This window comes from Pseudorasbora parva, chromosome 3, assembly GCF_024679245.1.
Source record: "Pseudorasbora parva isolate DD20220531a chromosome 3, ASM2467924v1, whole genome shotgun sequence".
In the NCBI taxonomy this organism is placed as follows: domain Eukaryota; kingdom Metazoa; phylum Chordata; class Actinopteri; order Cypriniformes; family Gobionidae; genus Pseudorasbora; species Pseudorasbora parva.
The window spans coordinates 53916234-53939859 of record NC_090174.1 but is presented as its reverse complement, the minus strand read 5'-3'; the positions used below and the strand labels follow the sequence as shown (position 1 = coordinate 53939859).

The window sequence follows — 23626 nt, the reverse complement described above, 5'->3', positions numbered from 1 at the left end:
TAAAAAAAAAAAAAATCTAATTTCAAGCACATATGAATTTCATACTTCTGTGGAACGCGTAGGGGTGCGTAAGAAAACCGGCACGGGATTAACCAAAAATGTAATATGCACATTTTCCCACAGAACAAAGACATGCATGTGGGTTTGGAGGGACACGTCAACCTTTTTAATACACAACATTTTTAGCTCTGGATGTTGACCCTTCTTGTCTTAAGCCTTTGAGATTTAATAAATAAAAAAAGGGGGTTATACTTTATTTGATGGCTTTACAAATTCTGTAAGCAATGTTTGACTTATGTCAAGTAACTCTCTTTAGTTGAGTACCCTTATGGAAAATATGTTTATTCAAGTGTGCATTAGTATACTTTTAAACAAAAACTGAGAAAGTATACTTCAATCTACTTTTTGTACTTCTCAGAAATATGCTTAAATTGCATTAAAGTATTAGGTTACTTGTCTGATACTGACAGTAAAGTCTCCGGATTTTTTTCCTATACTTGAATTCAAGACTCTTAAGTTTAATGAAGTATTCTCAGTAAACTTGGCTTGTTGTGTTTAAACTTTTGTTTGGGTATCTTATTAAATACTTTTCCACAGTTTAGCATATCTCCTATACTTACATAGTTTGAAAATATTGATTTATAAAGAAAACGCATGTTTATAAATATTCTAAATATCAGAATTTTTGTGTAGACTAGTCCACTGGTAGTATACGTAGGAATTTACTTCAAATCTACTTTACTCTTTTACTTTACTCTTTTCCCAGCATTGGCTGAAATCTCTGGCTATCCATGCTATTAGGCATGTTCTGAAAGAGTACAGAATCTCTGGATTAAAACACAGATGGAGAAGAAGCAGAAACAAGTGATAGAAGATTGCTTACGCAAATGTAAAATAACACAATCATCAAACATTAAATGGCAAACGTTACCAAATAAAATGTCAACCCATGAAGTGGAAACGACTGTGAAGCTTTGGGGATGTTGATGGACTCATTACTCCATCTGTGTTTTGATCATTGTTCTGAATCCGATGTGACAAAAGTGTGCTTTTCTTGACTTTTTGTTTGCTTTTTTGTGAAAAGAATAAAATGTCTTTAAAATGGAAAGAGTTAAAGTTACAGTTTAAGGTATATTTCAAGTATAACAAATGAATACCTAAATAGGAACATAATATAAATAAAGTGCAAAAATAATATAGAAATAAACTATAAGTAGGTTATGTTCACTTAAAGAAAACGAACAAGTGTACTTGCAGTATAAAACTACTAAACTAGTTTATTGAGAGTACTCTTCAAAGTGTACTTTCATGAAAGTGTATACATTCACTTGTAGTATAGATGCTGTACAAATGAAAAACTAGATTACTACTGTTCCTTGTTACTTATAGTACACTTAAAAGTATACTTCTATACACTGAAAAGTGAGCCGATTACTTGAATATTACTCAAATATATAACAACACTGTAACAATGATACCTTCAAATAAAGTGTAACCACTAATACTAAAGAGATTTAGTTGTAGGTGCAACGTTGTGTACGCTTAAATTTTCAAGTGTTCTTGGCTCAATATTACAGAACCCATTGCCTATATGGTTCTATAAGGAAAAATGCATTGTATATTCAGGTTTAACAGGATATTTTCTAGTGATGAAATCTGTTTGCAAGCTGTTTATTTCATAAAATTTTATTGAATTGACAAATAAATGTTCCATCCCATAAAGGGCTTTATATATGAAGTGCCTCACATAATCCTTTAAGTTTGCATGTAGAATATAGACGCTTTTGTTCTAATCAACAGAATGTCTAGTGGGCACCATCATAATATTGTTACCAAAAATCTATAGATCAGGGGCCATGTTCACAAAACATTTCTCTCCACCAAGAGTTCCCTAAAGTTAAAGTTCTTAGATAAGAATTTCCTCTTAACCTATTGACAAAGCTGCTGAGAGCAACTTTTACAAGGGAATAGAGAGAAGTCTTAAGCTCAGAGTAAGGGCGTCAACACGCTTACGAACTATGCCTACACTGATTGGCTGATGGGGGAGGGGTCTCTGTCAGTGATTTAATCAGATATATTGTCGAATGAGGTACAATGATGACATATTCAAATAAAGGTTTTACAAATATTGCCATATTCACATATAGGTTTTTAAAATAGAAATGTTAACATATACATATTTTAAAATGTGTAACTAATTTAACAATGTTCAGCTAATTGTCAGCATTTTGCATGTCTGCATCTTGAGAGATTGCAGAATTGAAGTGACAAATTATGCTTCATAAAGTTCAGATGGAGTATGTTCAAATGATCTATCCAATCATTTATACAGGGAGTGCAGAATTATTAGGCAAGTTGTATTTTTTGATTAATTTTATTATTGAACAACAACCATGTTCTCAATGAACACAAAAAACTCATTAATATCAAAGCTGAATATTTTTGGAAGTTTTAGTTTTTAGTTTTAGCTATTTTAGGGGGATATCTGTGTGTGCAGGTGACTATTACTGTGCATAATTATTAGGCAACTTAACAAAAAACAAATTTATACCCATTTCAATTATTTATTTTTACCAGTGAAACCAATATAACATCTCAACATTCACAAATATACATTTCTGACATTCAAAAACCAAACAAAAACAAATCAGTGACCAATATAGCCACCTTTCTTTGCAAGGACACTCAAAAGCCTGCCATCCATGGATTCTGTCAGTGTTTTGATCTGTTCACCATCAACATTGCGTGCAGCAGCAACCACAGCCTCCCAGACACTGTTCAGAGAGGTGTACTGTTTTCCCTCCTTGTAAATCGCACATTTGATGATGGACCACAGGTTCTCAATGGGGTTCAGATCAGATGAACAAGGAGGCCATATCATTAGATTTTCTTCTTTTATACCCTTTCTTGCCAGCCACGCTGTGGAGTACTTGGACGCGTGTGATGGAGCATTGTCCTGCATGAAAATCATGTTTTTCTTGAAGGATGCAGACTTCTTCCTGTACCACTGCTTGAAGAAGGTGTCTTCCAGAAACTGGCAGTAGGACTGGGAGTTGAGCTTGACTCCATCCTCAACCCGAAAAGGCCCCACAAGCTCATCTTTGATGATACCAGCCCAAACCAGTACTCCACCTCCACCTTGCTGGCGTCTGAGTCGGACTGGAGCTCTCTGCCCTTTACCAATCCAGCCACGGGCCCATCCATCTGGCCCATCAAGACTCACTCTCATTTCATCAGTCCATAAAACCTTAGAAAAATCAGTCTTGAGATATTTCTTGGCCCAGACTTGACGTTTCAGCTTGTGTGTCTTGTTCAGTGGTGGTCGACTTTCTGCCTTTCTTACCTTGGCCATGTCTTTGAGTATTGCACACCTTGTGCTTTTGGGCACTCCAGTGATGTTGCAGCTCGGAAATATGGCCAAACTGGTGGCAAGTGGCATCTTGGCAGCTGCATGCTTGACTTTTCTCAGTTCATGGGCAGTTATTTTGCACCTTGGTTTTTCCACACGCTTCTTGCGACCCTGTTGACTATTTTGAATGAAACGCTTGATTGTTCGATGATCACGCTTCAGAAGCTTGGCTATTTTGAGACTGCTGCATCCCTCTGCAATATATCTCACTATTTTTGACTTTTCTGAGCCTGTCAAGTCCTTCTTTTGACCCATTTTGCCAAAGGAAAGGAAGTTGCCTAATAATTATGCACACCTGATATAGGGTGTTGATGTCATTAGACCACACCCCTTCTCATTACAGAGATGCACATCACCTAATATGCTTAATTGGTAGTAGGCTTTCCAGCCTATACAGCTTGGAGTAAGACAACATGCATAACGAGGATGATGTGGTCAAAATACTCATTTGCCTAATAATTCTGCACTCCGTGTATATATATGTATGAATGATTGGATAGAAAATTTGACATACATGCATACAGCCGACTCACCTAGTTACCGCGACAGTTTTCTGCGTCCCTCCGCCACCCCAGACTCCTCACTCTCCGCTGGTTCTATTCCCACTCTGGACATGGGCCGAGCTCGGAGCCTCCCCATCAGAGAGCGCGTCAAATAGCCTTATTACTTGTTAACTCGATTCGATCATTTGTAAGTCCCACCGGTAAATAGGCCTTATTGTCTTATTAGGTAATTTTTCAATTCAATATGTATTTGTGATATTTTTCACTATGATAAGACAGTGAGTTAAGAGGAAGCGAAGTGAAAAAGAGAAATGGGGAGGATGGGGACGGGGTCCATGAGCTGGAACTCGAACTCGGGTCACTCGAGCTGCCCACGAGGTTATGAGCGCAGACGATAGGACATTAAATTCAACTTGACTACAATCTTTTATTATCCATCATTCAATGCATATTACCTGAACATCAATTAACCTTTATGTTATGCCATCACAGGTTAAAATCTATGACTCAACATATTTATTGCATTTATGAAGAAAATGCTCAGCACCCAGTGCCCTATCATCTGTTGCCTCAATGGTTATGGAGTCTTTGGGTAGACTGCCGTCAACAGCCATTATGATTGTTTGTGATATGGGTCTTTGTGACTTAGGGGTCCTCATGACTACTCCTAACTTCACAGATTTAGAAGCTGGTCAAAAACATGCTTTGTGAAATACTCTTAGAGCGGAAATTTAGGATTCCTAAAATTAGGACTGACATGGCCATTGCTTTTAGGAGTTACTCCTAAATCTGCAAGTTAGGAGCTACTTTTAGCCTTAAAGAGATAGTTCCCCCAATGATTTATCACCCTCAACCCATCCTAGGTTTATATTACATTCTTCTTTTAGACGAATACAATCAGAGCTGTATAATGGCAGTCAATGGGAGCCCAAAAAAGTGCATACATCCATTACAAAAGTAAGTTAAAGTTCTTTAAAAGTTGAATACGGAAGGCGGTTGGTCTGGTGGCTTTTAAATAAGTTTTAAATATGGATATTTTTCTTACACACATGTATGGCTTCACGTCAGAAGGCCTATAGTAACCCTCCAAAGCCGCGTGGAGCACTTTTATAATGGATGGATGCACTTTTTTTGATCTTCAAATTCTGGGCTCCCATTTCAGGCTTGGATTAATCAGGACATATTTTAATATAACTCTGATTGTATTGGTCTGAAAGAAGAATGAAATACACACCTCGGGTGGCTTGAGGATGAGTAAACTATGGGATCATTTTCTTTTGTGGGTGAACTATCCATTTAAGTTATTTTGTGAATACAGCCCCTGAGGTTTTAACCCATCTGTTTATCCCTAGCCAGCATTATGAATTTTTAGGTTAAATCTGATATCAAGAATCAGTTTAATAAAAATCATTTTGTTAATTGTGATACTTGTAAATATTTATAGTGTGAGTCTCACTTTTTTAATATAGTTGCTCAAAAAGACCTTATCATACAACGTTTAAAGCTTTTACATAATGCAATATAGATTTTCTGTGAACATAAAACATGAATCATGACAAGGAGCAAAAAGAAATGACGAACAAAAAACAAAAGTCCAAAATCAACACCTTTTTATTTATTTCATAAAGGATGAGTGCAAAGAAAGAGCTTGTGATGTGTACCAGTCGCTAAGCCATGGACCATAAGGCATCAGTAAATACAAGCTTTATATATACTTACAACAAATACAGAATACAAAAACTCAATCATGGAGGCCATCAAAGAAATCCGCGAAGACACGCACACAATATCAGAAAAGAAACGCAAACCAGAGCGATGGTAAATAATCAACGACCACCAAGTAAATGCATGGATGGATGGATAGTAGGACAAAAAAAAGAAAAGAAAACAACGTTAACAACAGCAACAACACACACACACACACACAGAACAATTCATACATTCATAATGGGGCAGAAATAGATGACAATGAGGTCGGATTCAGTGACTGGAATATTAATTACAGCAACAGATTATTAAGCAAAATCTACAGCCTGTTAAATAGGCCTGATATGGAAGCTGCTAATAATGGTTGTTAACAAGATCCAATCTTCTCATGATTTCCCATCATTCCCAGCACGAAAACACTGTCCCGACACATCCTCATAGCCCCCGTTTCAAAAAATATATATAAACATTATAGCACAGTTATTTATTTATAGGTTTAAAATTGTGCCTTACAAGGCCTGATCATATTTGTATTACTTTCTCAGGTTATCACATAAGCTGTCATTTTATTTAGTCATAGTTTGTAAAACTACTGTGTGGTACTGTATTCGGGGGGGTCCGTAACATGAACAAATCCCCTAAAAATGTTCTCATGCATGTAAAAACGGCCGACCGTACAAATATAAACGCCCACTTAACAACATCTGTATTTTTGTGATCCTAAAATATACTCCAAAAATAACAGCAGCAACAAGTTTTGTGAGCACTGGCACTGTTTATGACCCAAAAACCATGGCTTTACAAGTGAGCAGATTGTCTGTACCCAGAGTGCACGGCGCGGAGATGGATAGCGGTTCTGTTTAAGCCATACCTAGCTAGCGACACCGACCTTCACACTCATTTTGACATGATCACCGTTCCGTGTTACAACATGGACACTCCAGAACTTGCAACATGCAACAGTCATATTAATGAGATGTGATCTATAATAATATACAAATGCTGTCGTGGGTGAAAAGTGCACTATTACTCATGGTACTGTATATTCTCTACGATAGAACAATGTGTAGCCTAGTACGAACAACGCAAAGCTTTAAATTATGCTAAAACATTCGTAAGTATGCACTGATAAGAAAAGGTTTGTAAGTGTGATAGATACAGTCCGTTATATCTATCCCTTTCTTTGTAGGCTCAGGAATAGCAGTTCTGTTTTTGTCACAGTTAGGCATGATACAATTCAAGTGTCGATAATATACATACGTAGGCGCCTCGTGGCGGCACGCTCGTCATACGAACGCACGGGAGACGCAAGTAAATGAATGGCGGCTGTACGCACTACCTTATCTACAATGCGACAGGAAGGGAGAGAAACGATTGGCATTCCCTGCGTTGCGGTAAAGCTTTGTGATCGGAACGTCTGCACGTTATGATCGAACGGATGGAATTCTGTGAAACATATACAGCATTGATGACAGAAAAGAAACAACTCCAAAGGGTACATTTTTCAAGATCGAAACAAAAATCAAAAATACATTCATCCAATGACTAAATTCAGAAAGGAACGAAACTAAACAATACAGACAAAAACTCGTAGAACACTAGTTTCATTTGTATATAAAAATGCATTGCAGAGGTTCAACGAAAGAAAACAACATTCACTGAAAGTGGACTCATTCAAGATAATGAGAAATAATCACAAGCAGTTGATATATGCAAAACAGATCAAACATTTAGCAAAAACAACAACTGAAAAAAAGAGAAGAGAAAACATCTCTCTTTCATGACCAAACGATACACCAGAAAATACCGTGTGCTCTAAATATGCTAAATGATCACTGCTTTTAGGAAACGTTGCTAAATACAGCAGAATACATGCACCATCCAGTAGCGACTCTCGTGTCGACTGACTCCATTTTAACGTTACCTCATGATTGTTTCGTTGGGTTTTTTTGTTCATTAGTGTGTCTTTTTTGTTTGTTTTTCTAATAAACTGGCATTTTTGAGTTTAGCTCATTTCACATACTCAGCTGATTTCCAGAAGTGTACTGGGTGTGACAGGCGACGGTTGCGTTTCGGCAGTTTCTCTAGTAGTTCCACGAGCTTGGAGAAGCTGGGCCGCTCTTCCTGTTCATACGCCCAACAAAACAGCAGGATGTCCTACACAGGAAAGAAGAATCTGTTCATAAACCTCGACACCATCTAAAAGCCAGTCAAGCATGCCCGAGTCCAGTTTTCCCAATAAAAATAGATTGAATAGCCTCTTTTGGGGGCATTCATGCTCCATAAAAGCACAATCAAAGTGGAAGTCTTTGTTGCTAGCATTCAGACTTTCCCATATGTTTTGCTTATCTGTGTAAGTCTGGACCCCAGAGGAAATACTCACGGATATCTCCTTGCCCATGCCTATCTGAGTGAGGTTGGGCTTCATTCCACTTCCCACCTGCCAGATAATGACTTCAGCTGGCTGGTTCTTAAAGGGCCACTCGCGCGCATGGAGCTCGTACCAGATAGTGCTGAAACATATGACACATACGAGTGTTAATGTGCATGTACCAGTTTCTCTATACTTATGAGGGCCAATTGTATAAACATTTTGTAACTAATATTAATAAAATCTGTCAGAGGTTTGTGAATGGGCTTAAAGTTCCCCTATTTCAGATAAAGTGCCCCTATTTTGACAACTGTGAATGTAAACGGTCTGCATAGTTTAAATGTTTAAAGTGCACAATAAATGTTTTAAAAGAAATGTTCTGAACTGCCTGAAACGAGGCGTGCGAGAAATGTGCATAATGCAAGCCTATGGTCTTCAACACCCGCAAACAATGCTTACTTTGACCCGCCCTAAGAGCGATGCATCAAGAAGATATGAGCTGTAAGTGGTAGACTGAGCCTTCTGACCAATCAGAGCAGAGTAGGCTCTCAGTAAGGAGGGGTTTAGTGAGAAATGAGGTGATGTGCAATGTATGTTATGAGAAAATTATAGTGTTTTTTAACTTCGATGCATGTAAAGTATTGTAGGAGACCTCTAAAACAAAAATAGGAACATTACAGCATAGGGAAAATACATCTAGAATACATCTAGAAATTACTTTTGAGAACTTTTAAGAACAATAGTGATTGTCACAAGTCTGTATGCATGAATGTGAGTGTGGGTGTTGTTTCATTATACCTGTGAGGCCAAAAAAGTAAATAATTATATAAAATAATAATTTTAATGATATAAAAATAATAAACATACAAACTCTAATAAATAGGATCTAATTCTTAATTTACTCTCAATTTAAACAGAACTATACAGTGAAACTCATGTAATCAAAATGTTTGTATCTGTGCCAAATAATGTCTAAAAATGATTTAAATCATACAGAATCAATAAATCAACAAATCCTTTATGCCAATTAGGGCCAAATTTCTAAGAAATGTTCCAAAAATATAGTAAAATATGGTCAATATAAATAGATCTCAATTATAATTAGTTTACTTTATGAAGAACAAAAAGTCAGATGGAACTCCTTAAGTATAAGCGTGTGTGTGTGTGCGTGTGCGTGTGTGTGTGTGTGTGCGTGTGTGTGTAAAGACGAGGACTCGTGCCTCCCTGAGGGGCCTCAATACAGCAGTTCAAAAGCTTTAAAGCACTTTTGATGCACTACATCACTTTGCATTCCCTGAAGCCGATATAGTCAGAAGTCATCAGAGATAATTAATAAATGACTTTGAGGTGCTGTTGACTGCTGGAAAACACAGTATTCTGCTCTAAAGAGCATGCTCATGTTAAAGTTTACTAAACCACACTTAAGAGCTAATTAACAATCATTGAACGAAGAGCCCCGCTGAAAAGGCCAATCATCCCAGCTCTGCAATTTAAAGCCAAACGTGAAACGTGCAGCTTGCTGAGATTGGTGAAAAAGAAGTGGAAAAACGGATATAATTGAGATGGCTTTTGCGATACTGAAGTGGGGAATTCAATGAGAATTAACTGCATTTACAACCAATGATAGTGTCATTTATTTGCATGTGCTGAATGCTATTTGCATGGCACATTTCCACATGTCTTGCAGGTGGTTTGTTACAGCTCGTTTGTAAAGGATGCAACGGACTACTTTACTGAGACTGCATCACTTTACCACAGTGATCCAGACACCTCAATCATCTCTTAAAAATGCTGTACACCGCAAATCTGGACCTATGTCCGGTGATAGCGTCTTCTACATCATTTGATCATCATTTCGTGAATACCACTGCCACGATCACTAGAAACCGTATATATAAACAATAATTTCTAATAAATCATTTACCACCCAAAGAAAGCCTAGTTGATTGTACCAGTGAAATGGTGCTGAATAATGCGCATACTATAATTTGCATAATTTACATAGAAAGAATGACAAATGACAAAAAATGGATTGCGGGTGGTTCGAAAATAAGGCCATTTTGTAAATTTTAGCACAACATAAACTTAAATACGTGGTTTGGAATAATTAGGCTTTTTAATGTTTTTGAAAGAAGTCTCTTATGTTCATTAAGGCTACATTTATCATTATCATTTATCATATCATCATTTAAAATAAATAAACACACTGAGGAAGGCCTGTGAGCCAATTTTAGTGTTTTATTCCCGTTAATCATATCATGTTGTGAAATAATTATAATTTAAAACTGTTTTCTATTTTAATACATTTATTAACGTCTCGGTTACGTATGTAACCCTAGTTCCCTGAGGGAACGAGACGCTGCGTCGAAACGCTGTGAGAACGCCTCTGTTTAAATGCGTCGTGAAGCGCCTGTAGAACCATTCCATCGGAAAAAAGATCGATCGTCGGCGTGATGACGTCATCGACCGGAAGCTATAAAACGTCCGTGAAAACAAACAGGAACTAACTTCTGATAAAGCCTGAAGTAAGTGATCACGGACACGCCGGGAGTATGGCAAAGCGACGCAGCGTCTCGTTCCCTCAGGGAACTAGGGTTACATACGTAACCGAGACGTTCCCTTTCGGGGAACTCGAGCTGCGTCGAAACGCTGTGAGAACGCTTATACCCACATCGCCATAGGACCAAGTGTCTCGTATGTGTGAAGCCGAAGCGCACACGGTTACGAGAGTACCTGTGCCCCTACAGTAGATGCCAGGTCTAGTTCGTAGAACCTGACGAAAGTAGAAGGAGACGACCAACCGGCCGCGTTACAGATATCATGGAGGGAAACCCCCGACAAAAGTGCTTTAGAAGCAGCCATACCCCTGGTTGAGTGCGCCCGGACAGCCAGTGGAGACGGCTGCCCGGTAGCTTCATAAGCAAGTGAAATGGCCTCGACCACCCACTTGCTCATCCTCTGCTTGGATACTGGGGCCCCCTTCTTAGGGGGTCCAAAGCAAACAAACAATTGTTCAGATTTTCTCCACAGGGCAGCTCTGTGGACATAAGTATCCAGTGCCCTCACAGGACACAGCAGATTTAATCTTTCCTGGTCTGACGTCATAAATGGAGGAGGACAGAAGGCTTGCAGAGTGATGGGGCCCCGTGGGCTCGTAGGAACCTTGGGGACATAACCCGGCCTGGGATGCAGAAATGCTTTCACCATCCCTGGCGCAAACTCTAGACATGAGGGCTCTACCGACAGAGACTGAATATCTCCTATCCTTTTAAGAGACGAAATGGCCAAAAGGAAGATGGTTTTTAGAGTGAGGAACTTATCCGAAACCTCCTCCAGAGGTTCGAACGGAGGTCCGGACAAGCCCCTCAAAACAATGGCCAAGTCCCATGCCGGGACCCTCGAGTGCATAACTGGCCTCAACCTTAATGTGCCACGAAGGAAGCGTGTAATTAGAGGGTGTCTTCCCAAAGACACTCCACTGCAAGGGACGTGGACAGCACCCAAGGCCGCCACGTACACCTTAAGTGTGGAGGGGGTCAACCCTGCAGAGAACCTCTCCTGCAGGAACTCCAGCACTGTACCAACCGGGCAGTTAACTGGATCCCACTGGCGTTCTCTGCACCATGCTGAGAAAAGTCTCCATTTCAAAGCGTACAGCTTCCTTGTGGACGGAGCTCTGGAGTGTAGGATGGTCTCTACGACCTCGGCCGAGAGACCCTCCTCTATGAGCCTGGCCCCCTCAGAGGCCAGGCCCACAGTTTCCACATCTCTGGGCGTGGGTGCAGGAATCTCCCGCCCGCCTGAGAGAGTAGATCCCTCCTGGTCGGAATCTCCATCGGAGAGCCTTCCAGGAGAGATATCAGGTCCGCAAACCACACTCGGGTCGGCCAGTTCGGAGCCACTAGAAGTACCTGGGCCCCGTCCCGGCGTACCCTCTCCAGAACTCCTGGAAGCAGGACAATCGGGGGGAAGGCGTACAGAGGCAGCCTCGGCCACTCCTGTACCATGGCATCCAGCCCCAGCGGGGCCGGATGGGTCAGAGAAAACCACTGCGGGCAGTGAGAATTCTCCGCCGAAGCGAACAGGTCTATCTCTGCCTTCCCATAAACCTTCCAAAGGAGCTCCACCACCTCTGGATGGAGTCTCCATTCCCCGGGCCTCGGCCCCTGTCTCGACAGGCTGTCTGCTTCCTGATTCAGGGCCCCCGGGATATATACTGCCCTGACTGACAGCAATTTCCCTTGGGCCCACAGGAGGATCCGATGTGCCAATTTGTCCAACGGACGAGACTTCAGACCCCCCTGGTGGTTTATGTAGGCCACCACGGACGTGTTGTCTGTTCTGACTAGTACATGGTGGCCCCTGAGGTCGGGCAGGAACTGTTTCAATGCCAGAAACACTGCGAGCATCTCTAGCCGATTTATGTGCCAGTGCCGCTGATGCTCCTGCCATAGACCCTGGGACGAGCGACCACTCATGGTCGCCCCCCAGCCCGTGAGAGAGGCGTCTGTCGTTAGCGTTACGCGACGAACAAGAGCCCCCAACACGGGACCCTGAGATAAAAACCCCGGGTTTTTCCACATGACCAGAGCACGTAGGCATCGCCGCGTGACTTTGATCGTGCGGAGCGGATTTCCCCTCGGGGAGAACCCTTTTGTCTTGAGCCACCACTGCAGTGGCCTCATGTACAGTAGGCCAAAAGGTATCACGTTGGACGCTGCTGCCATGAGACCTAACAGTTTCTGAAACTGTTTCACAGTGACGGCTTGGCCTAGCTTCTGTTCTTTGGCGGCTGCCAGGATCGATGCTATGCGTGTTGGCGATAATTGCGCCCGCATAATTACCGAGTCCCAGTTCACACCCAGAAAAGTGGTTCTCTGAGCCGGAGAAAGTACACTCTTCTTGGCGTTCAGCCTCAACCCCAGCTTCGACATATGGGCGAGAACAGCATCTCGATGCTGAACCGCCATCTGCTCTGTATTCGCTAGAATCAGCCAGTCGTCGATATAGTTCAATATGCGGATGCCCTGTAGACGCAGCGGCGCCAGAGCTGCATCCACACACTTGGTGAACGTGCGGGGTGACAGTGCTAGACCGAAGGGAAGTACACGATATTGGTATGCCTCTCCCCCGAAGGCAAACCTCAGGAACTTCCTGTGATGTGGAAAGATGGAGACATGAAAATACGCATCTTTGAGGTCTATGGTGACAAACCAATCCTCCGATTTGACCTGCGCTACAATCTGTCTGAGTGTAAGCATCTTGAATTTGAGCTTGGCCACCGAGCGATTCAATAGCCGCAGATCTAATATCGGGCGTAAGCCCCCATCCTTCTTCGGCACGATGAAGTAACGGCTGTAAAAGCCAGACTCCCTGCTGGGAGGGGGAACCCTCTCTATAGCCCCTTTTTGCAGGAGTGTCTCTACTTCCTGTGCCATTACCAGAGCCTGCTCCGGGCCCACCTCTGTAGGCAGGACACCGGAGAAAGGAGGTGGCCGACTTCCGAATTGAATGGCGTACCCCCTTTCTATTATCTGCAGGACCCAACGAGATATATTTGGTAGACGTTTCCACTCGTCTAGAAAATCTACTAAGGGAACCAGCCTCTCGAGGCTGGCCTCTGGTGTATTTTGAGCAACAAGCACAGTGCCCTGAAGCGGCGGACCGGCAGGGAACAACTGACTTGACTGCTCGGGGACCCCCCGAAGGGGGTGCGGACCACCCTCGGGTGGCCCGCGGAGACCGACTGCGCCCCGGCATTGCGGCAGGGTTGGCAGCGCGGCCCCCCGAGGGTGCCGTAGGGAAACGGGTACCGTAGGCAGGGGTAAGCACCGTTTCCCTACGGGGGGAACCACCCTCAGCGTCCTGACGCTTCTGGCGTCAGGAACGCTTCGACGAGGCCTTCTTGGCGATCAGGACTGTCCGCAGATCAGCCCTGCCCCTCGAAGGCCTCGTCTGAGAGCGCCGCCCCTCGTCCCCACGCTGAGGGGGAGCTCGGGCAGCGACGCTCTGCTTCTGCTGAGCCCTGTAGGAGGAGCTCGTACTCGGCTTGGGCTGCTTGGTGGTATCAGCAGCAGCCCCAGGGACCTGGACCCGGAGAGGGAGGAACTGCTTGAGCGCCGCAGCTTGCTTTTTCGACTCCTGGAACCTCTCGGTGACAGTGTGAACTGCGTCACCGAAGAGGCCTCCAGGAGAAAGCGGCGCATCAAGCAGAAAGGCTTTCTCCCTCTCCTTGATGTCTGTGGGGTTTAGCCATAAATGCCTCTCCGTAGCCACCAATGCTGCCATGGAGCGGCCAACACATCTGGCCGTCTCCTTGGTGGCCCGGAGAGCTAGATCGGCTGACGATCTTAATTCAGCGATAATATCACCCCCCACAGCATCACTACCGTCCAAATCCCTCAGCAGGTCAGCCTGGTATGCCTGCACGATAGCCATCGTGTGCAGGCATGCAGCCGCTTGACCCGCCGCCGAGTACGCTTTACCCACCATCGCCGACGTTGTTTTTAGAGGTCTGGTGGGTAAAGTCGGGGCCTTCAGGGACGATGCCGAGGAAGGCGAGAGATGGCTCGCAAGCGTCTCTTCAACCTTTGGCATCGCCCCATAACCATACTGTCTCAGCCCGCAAATGTTGCTGTAGACCGAAGTCTGCGGGCTGAAGACACGATATGAAGCCGGTCTCTTCCACGATCTTGCCACCTCGGTGTGCAAATCGTGGAAGAACGGCAGGCCCCGTCGCTGAGGTTCTGATGCGCGAGACGGCAGGAAGCGTTCGTCTAGCTTACTATGACGTTTTCTTCCTGCCTCAGATCTTTCAGTGGGCCAGTCGATGTTTAACCTGGCCACTGCTCGCGTCAAAACCTCAACTAGCTCCTCACTAGCAGGGGACTGAAGTGGCGAATCTTCAGTATCGATACTTTCAACGTCCACCTCCTCAGAGCTGGACAGATGAAGTACCGGCGGCTCTCTCGGGGGGGAAGAAACCGCCATGCGTGCTTCCATGCCCCGAGAAGAACCGCTGGATGGAGCAGGTGAGGGCAGAGATAAGGCAGCGCCCGTCTCTAACCCCTCTGCAACATCCAATTGTGATCCCCACGACTGCAGCCTCCGCTCCGCCTCGGCGGCAGCGGGACCAGAGCCGCGGGGAACACGAGCCGAGGCACCCTCCTCGAAGAGTGCCCGGCGGGAGCGCAGCGTTCTCAGTGGCATACGCTCACAGTGCTCGCAAGCAGCCCCCTCGAGGGCTGCCTGGGCATGCTGCGCTCCCAAGCATGCAACACAGAGAAGATGTGTATCCCCGCCCGTGATGTAGCGTGGGCAGGGAGGAACACACTTTCTGAAATTGCTGCTTTCACTCGCCATTCTATCTATCTTATTTTCTCTTTTTTCTGTTAATATATTGAATATTTAACAAAAAGGGTGGAAAATCTCTGCTTTCTAGTATAATAGACAGACAAAAACACCAAATAGACAGACAGGTTCACACAGATCGCTTGCTGAAGGCTCAGAAGCTAGTTCCTGTTTGTTTTCACGGACGTTTTATAGCTTCCGGTCGATGACGTCATCACGCCGACGATCGATCTTTTTTCCGATGGAATGGTTCTACAGGCGCTTCACGACGCATTTAAACAGAGGCGTTCTCACAGCGTTTCGACGCAGCTCGAGTTCCCCGAAAGGGAAATGTTATTTATTCCTGTGATCAAAGCTGAATTTTCAGCATCATTCCTCCAGTCTTCAGTGTCACATGATCCTTCAGAAATCATTCTAATATGCCGATTTGCTGCTCAATAAATATTTCTTATTATTATTAATGTTGAAAACTATTTTTGCTACTAAATATTGTTTTTGGAAAATGTGATACACTACCATTCGGGGTCATTTATTTATTTATTTTTACTTTTATTCTGCAAAGATGCCTTAAATTTATCCAAAGTGACAGTAAAGACTCTTACAAAAAAAAAAAATGCTGTTCTTTTAAACTTTCTATTCATCAAAGAATTCGGGGAAAAAAAATGAAGATTCGTTAATAAATAATTGAGCACCAATAATAATCAATCATATTTAAAGAGTAAATCATCATATTAGAATGATTTCTGAAGGATCATGTGACACTGAAGACTGGAGTAATGATGCTGAAACTTTATTTCAACTAATATTTCACAATATTACTGATAATTTTAATCAAATAAATGCAGCTTTGTCTAAAATACTTCTTTCAGAAGCATCTTAATTGAAATCCTAATTATTCCAAATGTTTCACCAGTAATGTATTGTACAGTACATACTGTAGATACAGATAACATCATAAAAAGTCTATAAAACAGAACACGAGAGCATTACAGGCATAAAATATCCCACAGCTTCTGTCATAAGCTAATGCGAACTCTCTGCCGCATTAAAACCCCGCACTCGCAGAGAACAACGGAAGTGAAAAGAGGAGGCAGAAGGGACAATAGGGAAAATTGCTTTGGGGTCACCTCTAGGTAATGTCCCTTTAGTGTGACCAGCTGGACAGCTTGCGTGGGTGCTGTATTTGGCTCCCATAGAGTGACAGTGTGACAGAGCCTCCATATGGAGAGAACAGCTGAGGACGCAATTGTGTTAGGACCCAACAGAGCAGCATTCCTTCATTTCGTCAACCATCCATCCATCCATTCTTTTATTCATTTGGCCCACACACTCAGTGCCTCTGGAAAGGCCCGGGTCAGGTAGAAATGAGTACAGATGGAGGTTCAGTTCTGCATACGGTCTCGTGTGAATACATTCTGATTAGTGATGGCTGAGCACTGAGTGAATCAATTCTGATAATACTCATCCTAAACGAGCCATATTCTTGATGTGCATTATTGGGATTTCATGATCTTGTGCTGTCCTTCACAATGTCATTTTCATACCGTTTGATACTATAGCTGTACTTTCATATGTCCGCTGTAGCAACTAATAAGACAGATTTAAATGGAAAACATTTCGGTTTATCTGATTGGATAGACAAAAGTGACACTTTCACAATATCTGTGAAAGCCAGTGCATTAGATAATATATCAAATCAAGTGGCATCTGCATGCAAATAATGCTAGAGATTTTCTAAAAAAAGTCACTTTTCTGAGATGTCATTTTAATCAACTGGTGGTTTGGTGATTATAATTTTTTTTTTTTTAGATTTGTGGATACATAAATTCGGTTCAAGTTCATTTTGAATAGTACGTTATTTTGTATTGCACTTTAATGTTTTTGAAAGAAGTCTCATGTGTTTACAAAAGCTGCATTTATTTGATCAAAAACACAAAAACATATTCTGAAATATTATTATTATATAAAATAGCTGTTTTCTGCTTGAATATATTTTAAAATGTATTTAATTCCTATGATTCAAAGCTTTATTTTTAGCATCATTACTCTAGTCTTTAGTGTCACATGATCCTTCAGAGATCATTCTTATATGCTGATTTAATAATCAAGAAATATTTCTTATTATCAGTTTTGAAAGTGAATATTTTCATGGAAGGGAAACTGGTATACATTTATTTGAATTAGAAATATTTTGTTATAATAAATCTCTTTCTGGTCACTTTTGATTATTTTATGCATCCTTGCTTAATAAAATGTACATTTTTATAAAATATTAATTAAAAGATTTTGGAAGGTAGTGTATACCTATTATTTTATCATTTAAAAGTAAACAAACCCAAACAAACTTATTTTAGATAAATGTTGTGCAGGGGAAAAAAGTGCTTACTTTCAAATAAATGCCGCTCAGTTTGAAACTGTCCTATCTAACGCAATGCAATTCATATGTTTTAAACACTTTTCTTAACAAAATGGTATTACATTCTAGATTTGGATTGACATTACTATCCAAAAATGTATAAGGGCACACTAAATGTGGCTTATTTCTGTAAATAAAAACGGATTCTGTTGGTTTCCTGAGTGACAAAAGGCAGAGAAGCAGTGAGGGGTGAAAACGCGGGTTCTGGGAGGGCAACAGAGAGGGACCCACCCAAAGGCAAAGACGTCAGACTGTTCGGAGAAGGGAAGCTGGTTTTCCGCCGTCTCGGGGGAGAGCTGACGGATGAGCTCAGGAGCGAGATGACACAGCCAGCCGCTTGGGATCCGCAGCTTATCCTTTCTCCTGCTGGAGAGAGAGACAGAGAAGAACCTGAACCTGAAGCACACTACTGCTTTGAGTTTGATTTATTTGTACTATGCAAAAGGTCAGAAAACAAAACAAAAAGACCATTATAGTGACACAATACTGTCAAAGAAATACAATAGAGAGCAAGCAACTATTAGTCTTACATATCTGATTATCAACATAAAGTCTAGTCTACAAATGAGATCACTCTTTGAACTTATCGTTTCCCCCTAGACAGCAATGAGATCTCCTGTTTTCAAAATGTTCTCCTAATACAGATACTCTTCTGTAGTGTATCAGATCTCAACAAAGACATTTCTTATCATCATCTGAGCTACACAAATCAGTTTTTATCTCTGTGCTCTTATTGTATGTTAACATTGTATGTCTACTTTTATTTATATATTTAAATTTTAAATACAAAGTTGATAGTTGCTACTGAATAGAAACTTCGGTACGTTTCAAAGATTAAAGGTGCCCAAGAATGAAAAATTGAATTAATCTTGCCATAGTGAAATAATAAGAGTTCAGTACATGGACATCACATACTGTGAGTCTCAAACAACATTGCCTCCTCCTTCTTATGTAAATCTCGTGCATGAAAAATGATTGATTCTCAACATAGCGCCAACTGTGACACAATCGCTGGGATCATTAATATGTACGCCCCCAACATTTTCATATGTCCGAACATGTTCATTGTCAGGCGGAACTGACGGAGCTGAATCAATGGGACTGCAGATAAACAAGCAACACTCGAGGATAGCAAAACGGCAGATCATGGACACATGTCATGTTCAAGGCTGTGCAGGAGACGTGAGTACTTTTCTACCCTTCCCACAGATAAAAAATGTCAACAGTCCTTGTTGATGTTTATTATAATCGGATACCGCAACAATTTAATTTAAGATTGTTCGTATGTTCGGCCTATTTCAAGCAAGCTTTGCTCAGCGTCTTAAACTGAAGAAAGTGGCAATTACAACTGTATTCCTGCAAGCGGTAAGTAGCGATTTTATCCACTTATTGACTGTTTAAACAATTTCTGATTAAATTGAAAGTTTCTTAGAGGGACAGCATTGTCTAGGTAATGCAAGATGCTAGTACAGTAACAACAGGAAACACCAAGTACCATACAAAACTAAATAGTGTCTAAAGACAAAGGGTAATATTATTTGACAAAATACAACCGTAGATACTTTGCTTACACTTGATCCCTCTAGCAAACGTCACCTTTTCCACCATATAAGTTAAAACGATAGTCATTTGACAAGGCTTCTATTCATTTTGTAAAAATATATATATATATTTTCGATAATATCAAATATGAAATATCGTTGATGAAAAAAGACTAAGTCTAAAAGTCTAAAATCACTGGTTTCGTCTGAGAATGAAGAGCATTCGTGCTTGCGGTTGCCAGATTTTAGTCATTTAAATCCCCCAAACAGAGCTTTTCTGTGAAAAGAACACGTATACTATCCGGTTTTTACAAACAGTCCAATCTGGCAACCATATGCACGCAAGCTCTCTCTCACGTGCGGATGATCTGAAAACACCAATAAACAAGTAAGCTGCATTTCAGCAATCTCCATTTGAGATGTTCTGCTTAAAGTGTCATTCAGTCGGTCTGTGTTCTTTCAGGACTCGCGAGCCGCTTCGCTGAACAGCTGAACTTGTGTGAGCTGCTGAAATAAGCCAATCAGAGCAGAGCTCTAATTTAAATATTAATCACTCTTCCAAATAAGCCAAAAACAGAGCATTACATCCTAGGGACAATTTCTAGGGTTGTACATGGACCTGTAAAACTGTATCTGGACCATGTGTGCCCTTAAATAAGCCACATACCCTTTATGTAGATATCAGAGAACAATTTAACATATTGTTTCAACTCATTCTAGGGCACCTTTAAATGGCGAGAAACTAGCTTTTTTTTTTTTTTTTAGAAGTGCACAGTGCTGAGTTTCTACTCAACTTTGTTTCCCACCGGACCGATTAAAAACCGGTAAACCCTCTACAATGATAAAGTAGTTGCCTCTTTCTCAAGTGACATGGATTTGGAAGTGGTCTATCATTGACAGACTTGGAGCTATTTCAGCTTGACTGAGTCTCTGATCCAAGTAAAAACAAACCCACTCACCCATGATATATAATATACTTTCAAAATCAGGGCAGAAACTGAATGGGGACTTGGGGGAAAATGCCATCGAAATTAATAAAATATACACCCTGCAATTATTTATTTTATTTTATTAACATATTTTACAATGTTTTCTTCATATTATTATCAATGTTGAAAACAGATGTGCTGCATAATATTTTAGTGGTAACGATGACCAGTCAACACTAAGATAGGAAGAAAAAAATCAGCAAGTACACATTAAATGAATCAAAAGTGGCATTTATAATGCAACAAAACATTTCTATTTTAAACAAACGCTATTCTTTTCTGTTGAAGAAAAATTCCTTGGGAAAAATAATCATGGTTTCCACAAGAAACTTAAGACATCAACATATATTAAAATATAAAATGTTTATATATATTTTAAAATGTAATTTATTCCTGTGACGGCAAAGCTGAATTATCTTTCAGAAATCATTCTAATATGCTGATTTGGTGCTAAAGAATCATTTCTTCACTCACAAAACACAAAAAGGTGCAGTTCTATCACTGGGGCGGTACCCTAAGGTACAAAAGTGAAAAGGTACATCTTTGTACCTTACTCACCCCTAAATGGTACATATTAATACCTTAAAAGGTACATATCCGTACATATAAGTACCTTAAAGGAACATAGTAGTACCTTAAAGGCGTGGGCGTAGATTACGCGGGGGACGGGGGGAACGTGCCCCCCTCACTTTTAATAAAATGTATTTTCGTCCCCCGCACTTTTACTAGGTCTCACCGATCCTAGTCGACCCGCTCCGAGCGGGATTTGAATCGGCAGCCTTCTCTAATCTCGGTTGATAGAGCGCTTTTTGAGGTCACGGGCAAGTGTATTTACATAGAAACCAATGTGAATACATTAAGATTTAAAATCAGATACAAAAAATAATCTATGCATGACCTGCTGTCAATTTATTCGCATTTAAATATGAGGAGGGGCGCTCTCACAGAAAGTCCAAAAGCGGATTCGTAGAAGTAATACCCTGTCACGCTGGAGCTACAGCTGAAGGAAAACAATCGTTATGAGTGATGAAACGTGACGACGACAATTAGACGATTGTGACAATATTATGCTTTATGTGTGTTTTTCAAGCCATCTCAATGTAGCCTATTTATTGGCAATAAAGTAGCCTATCATATGAATAATGCTGCTTTTTTAATGTTTAGTATCTTCTGCTCACCAAGGCTGCATTTATTTAATCAAAAATAGTTAAAACAGTAATATTGTGAAATATTATCAAATATTATATGATCAAAGCTGAATTTATCATTACTTCAGTCTTCAATGTCACATGATCTTTCACTAATCACTCTCATATGAGGATTTTATAATCAAGAAACATTTATGATTATTATCTGTGTTGAAAGCAGTTGTGCTGCTTTAAAATGTTGTTGAAACCATGATACATTTGATTTTTTAGGATTCTTTGATGAATAGAAAGTTCAATGGACAGCATTTATTAAATAAATTATTATATTTTGTAATAACAATCACTTGTGATCAATTAAATGCATGTCTGATCAATAAAAGTATTAATTTCTCTCTTTTTTAATTTTACCACCAGTGTTTAAATGGTTTCCACAAAATTTAAGCATCACCATGAGCAGCACAACTGATAATAATCCTAAATGTGTGTTGATCATTAGATCCTCATATGAGAATGATTAGTGAAGGATCATAGGACACTGAAGAATGGAGTAATGATGATAAATTCAGCTTTGATCACAGGAATAAATTGCATTTTACTATTTTTCACACAGAGAACAGCTGGTTCACATAAGAATTTTATTTTTTATTTTTTTACATTGCATAAAATCTATGGAGACTTAATGCACAAGTGTCTGTAGTATATAAACCAATCATGAAATTGGCATTAAAAAATAGGAGAATAATATTATAGATATTAGTGGTTATTGTTCAGCAGTGTATTTGATATCTTACCAAATTAAAAGCAAGACATGCGATAAATTATATCGGTCCCCAAAAAAAAATGGTATTACGACATTTCTGTCCCCCTCACTTCTGAAAAGATGGCTACGCCCCTGCTTAAAGGTACATATTAGTACCTTTTTGGTTTTGTACCTTAGGGTACTGCCCTAGTGACAGCAATGTAACTTTTTTTCTAAAAAGCGAGAGGCGCCTTTTTTGAATGGATTTCGGTTGGCAGAGAGCGTTATGCGCGCTGCTTTTGCGCTCCGAGCGCCTCACATTTTAACTGCCTGCTGCGCCTCGTGTTTTTGAAGCTCCTTCAAAGCTCCTTCGAAGCTCCTTTAAAGCTTCAATTGCTCCGAGCGCATGAAGTTGAAAAAAAGTCAACTCTGAGCGGAAAAGCACCCGACGTCATCATGTTTATTTTCTGTTGTCCAATCGAATGAATGGAGAGGTGGTCTTCCGTTGTGGTGACAGTTACATTGATTAGACTGACAGGACAGGACATTAAAAAAAAAAAACTGCAGCGCACTGCTCTTTTCTGAATGAAAAAACGCCAAGCAAAAAAGGCAGTGCAGTGTGCCACGCATTTTCGAACTTGAAAACCCCGTTCGGTGTGATCGGGGCCTAATACTGTTTGGAAACTGATTTTTATTGAGAATTTTATGATGAGTAAAGTGTCAAAAAGAACAGCATTTTTATGGATATAACTTTTTTTGTAATATTTATTAATTTCATAAATGTCTTCAGTCTTTTTTTTATAAATGTGCCTTTGCTTAAGAAAAGCATAAATGTCTTCTTTTTTTACTTACCTCAAACTTTTGAATGGCAGTGAATCATGATTTCCCCAAAAAATTACAAATAAACAAAATTTTAATAAAATAAAAGCAGCTAAAACTGTTTTTAACATTAAATGATCTTAGAATGGTTTCTAAAGGATCATGTGATACTGAAGACTGGCTGCTGAAAATTCAGCTTTGCATCACATGGATACATTTCATTTTAAAACAGAAACCAGTTCATTTAAATTGTAAATTCCTTAATTAAGACAAGAATCAAGACAAAAGACCTCTTAGGTTTTCCATAACATAACTGCTATTGTCTCAAATCTGGGCAGCCTGTCAGACTGTCCGGAGTAAAATTCCAATGACTTTATTCCTCAAAAAGACTCTCAAGCATCATGAAATGTCAGGGTTTCTTTATGAGGGTTGGAGTTCATCCACAGCCTCACTAGCCTCTTGTACCTTACATGATGTGATTTCAAACAACACCAAATCCCAGAATAATCAGATCTTATTACAATACCCAGTCAGGTCCTGAGTCATAATAACTAGGTAAAATCATGTTATTAAGAGCCAGACTTGTGCCTTACAGATAAACAAATCATAATTATGCTAGAGCCTGCATGTCTCT

General features: G+C 40.7%; 1 protein-coding gene across 2 annotated transcripts in view; it reads right to left on the bottom strand.

The window, feature by feature from the left end:
* Positions 1–5505: 5505 nt before the first annotated feature.
* Positions 5506–23626, bottom strand: part of ksr2 (kinase suppressor of ras 2) — a 143745-nt gene continuing 125624 nt past the window's right edge. For both annotated transcript variants that reach the window (XM_067439495.1, XM_067439494.1), the window contains exons 19-21: positions 17988–18122; positions 8003–8132; positions 5506–7776 (exon numbers count right to left, since the gene is read on the bottom strand). In XM_067439495.1, coding sequence (XP_067295596.1) covers positions 7630–7776; positions 8003–8132; positions 17988–18122 — 412 coding nt within the window. In that variant the 3' untranslated portion in view covers positions 5506–7629. The remainder of the gene's footprint in view (positions 7777–8002; positions 8133–17987; positions 18123–23626) is intronic.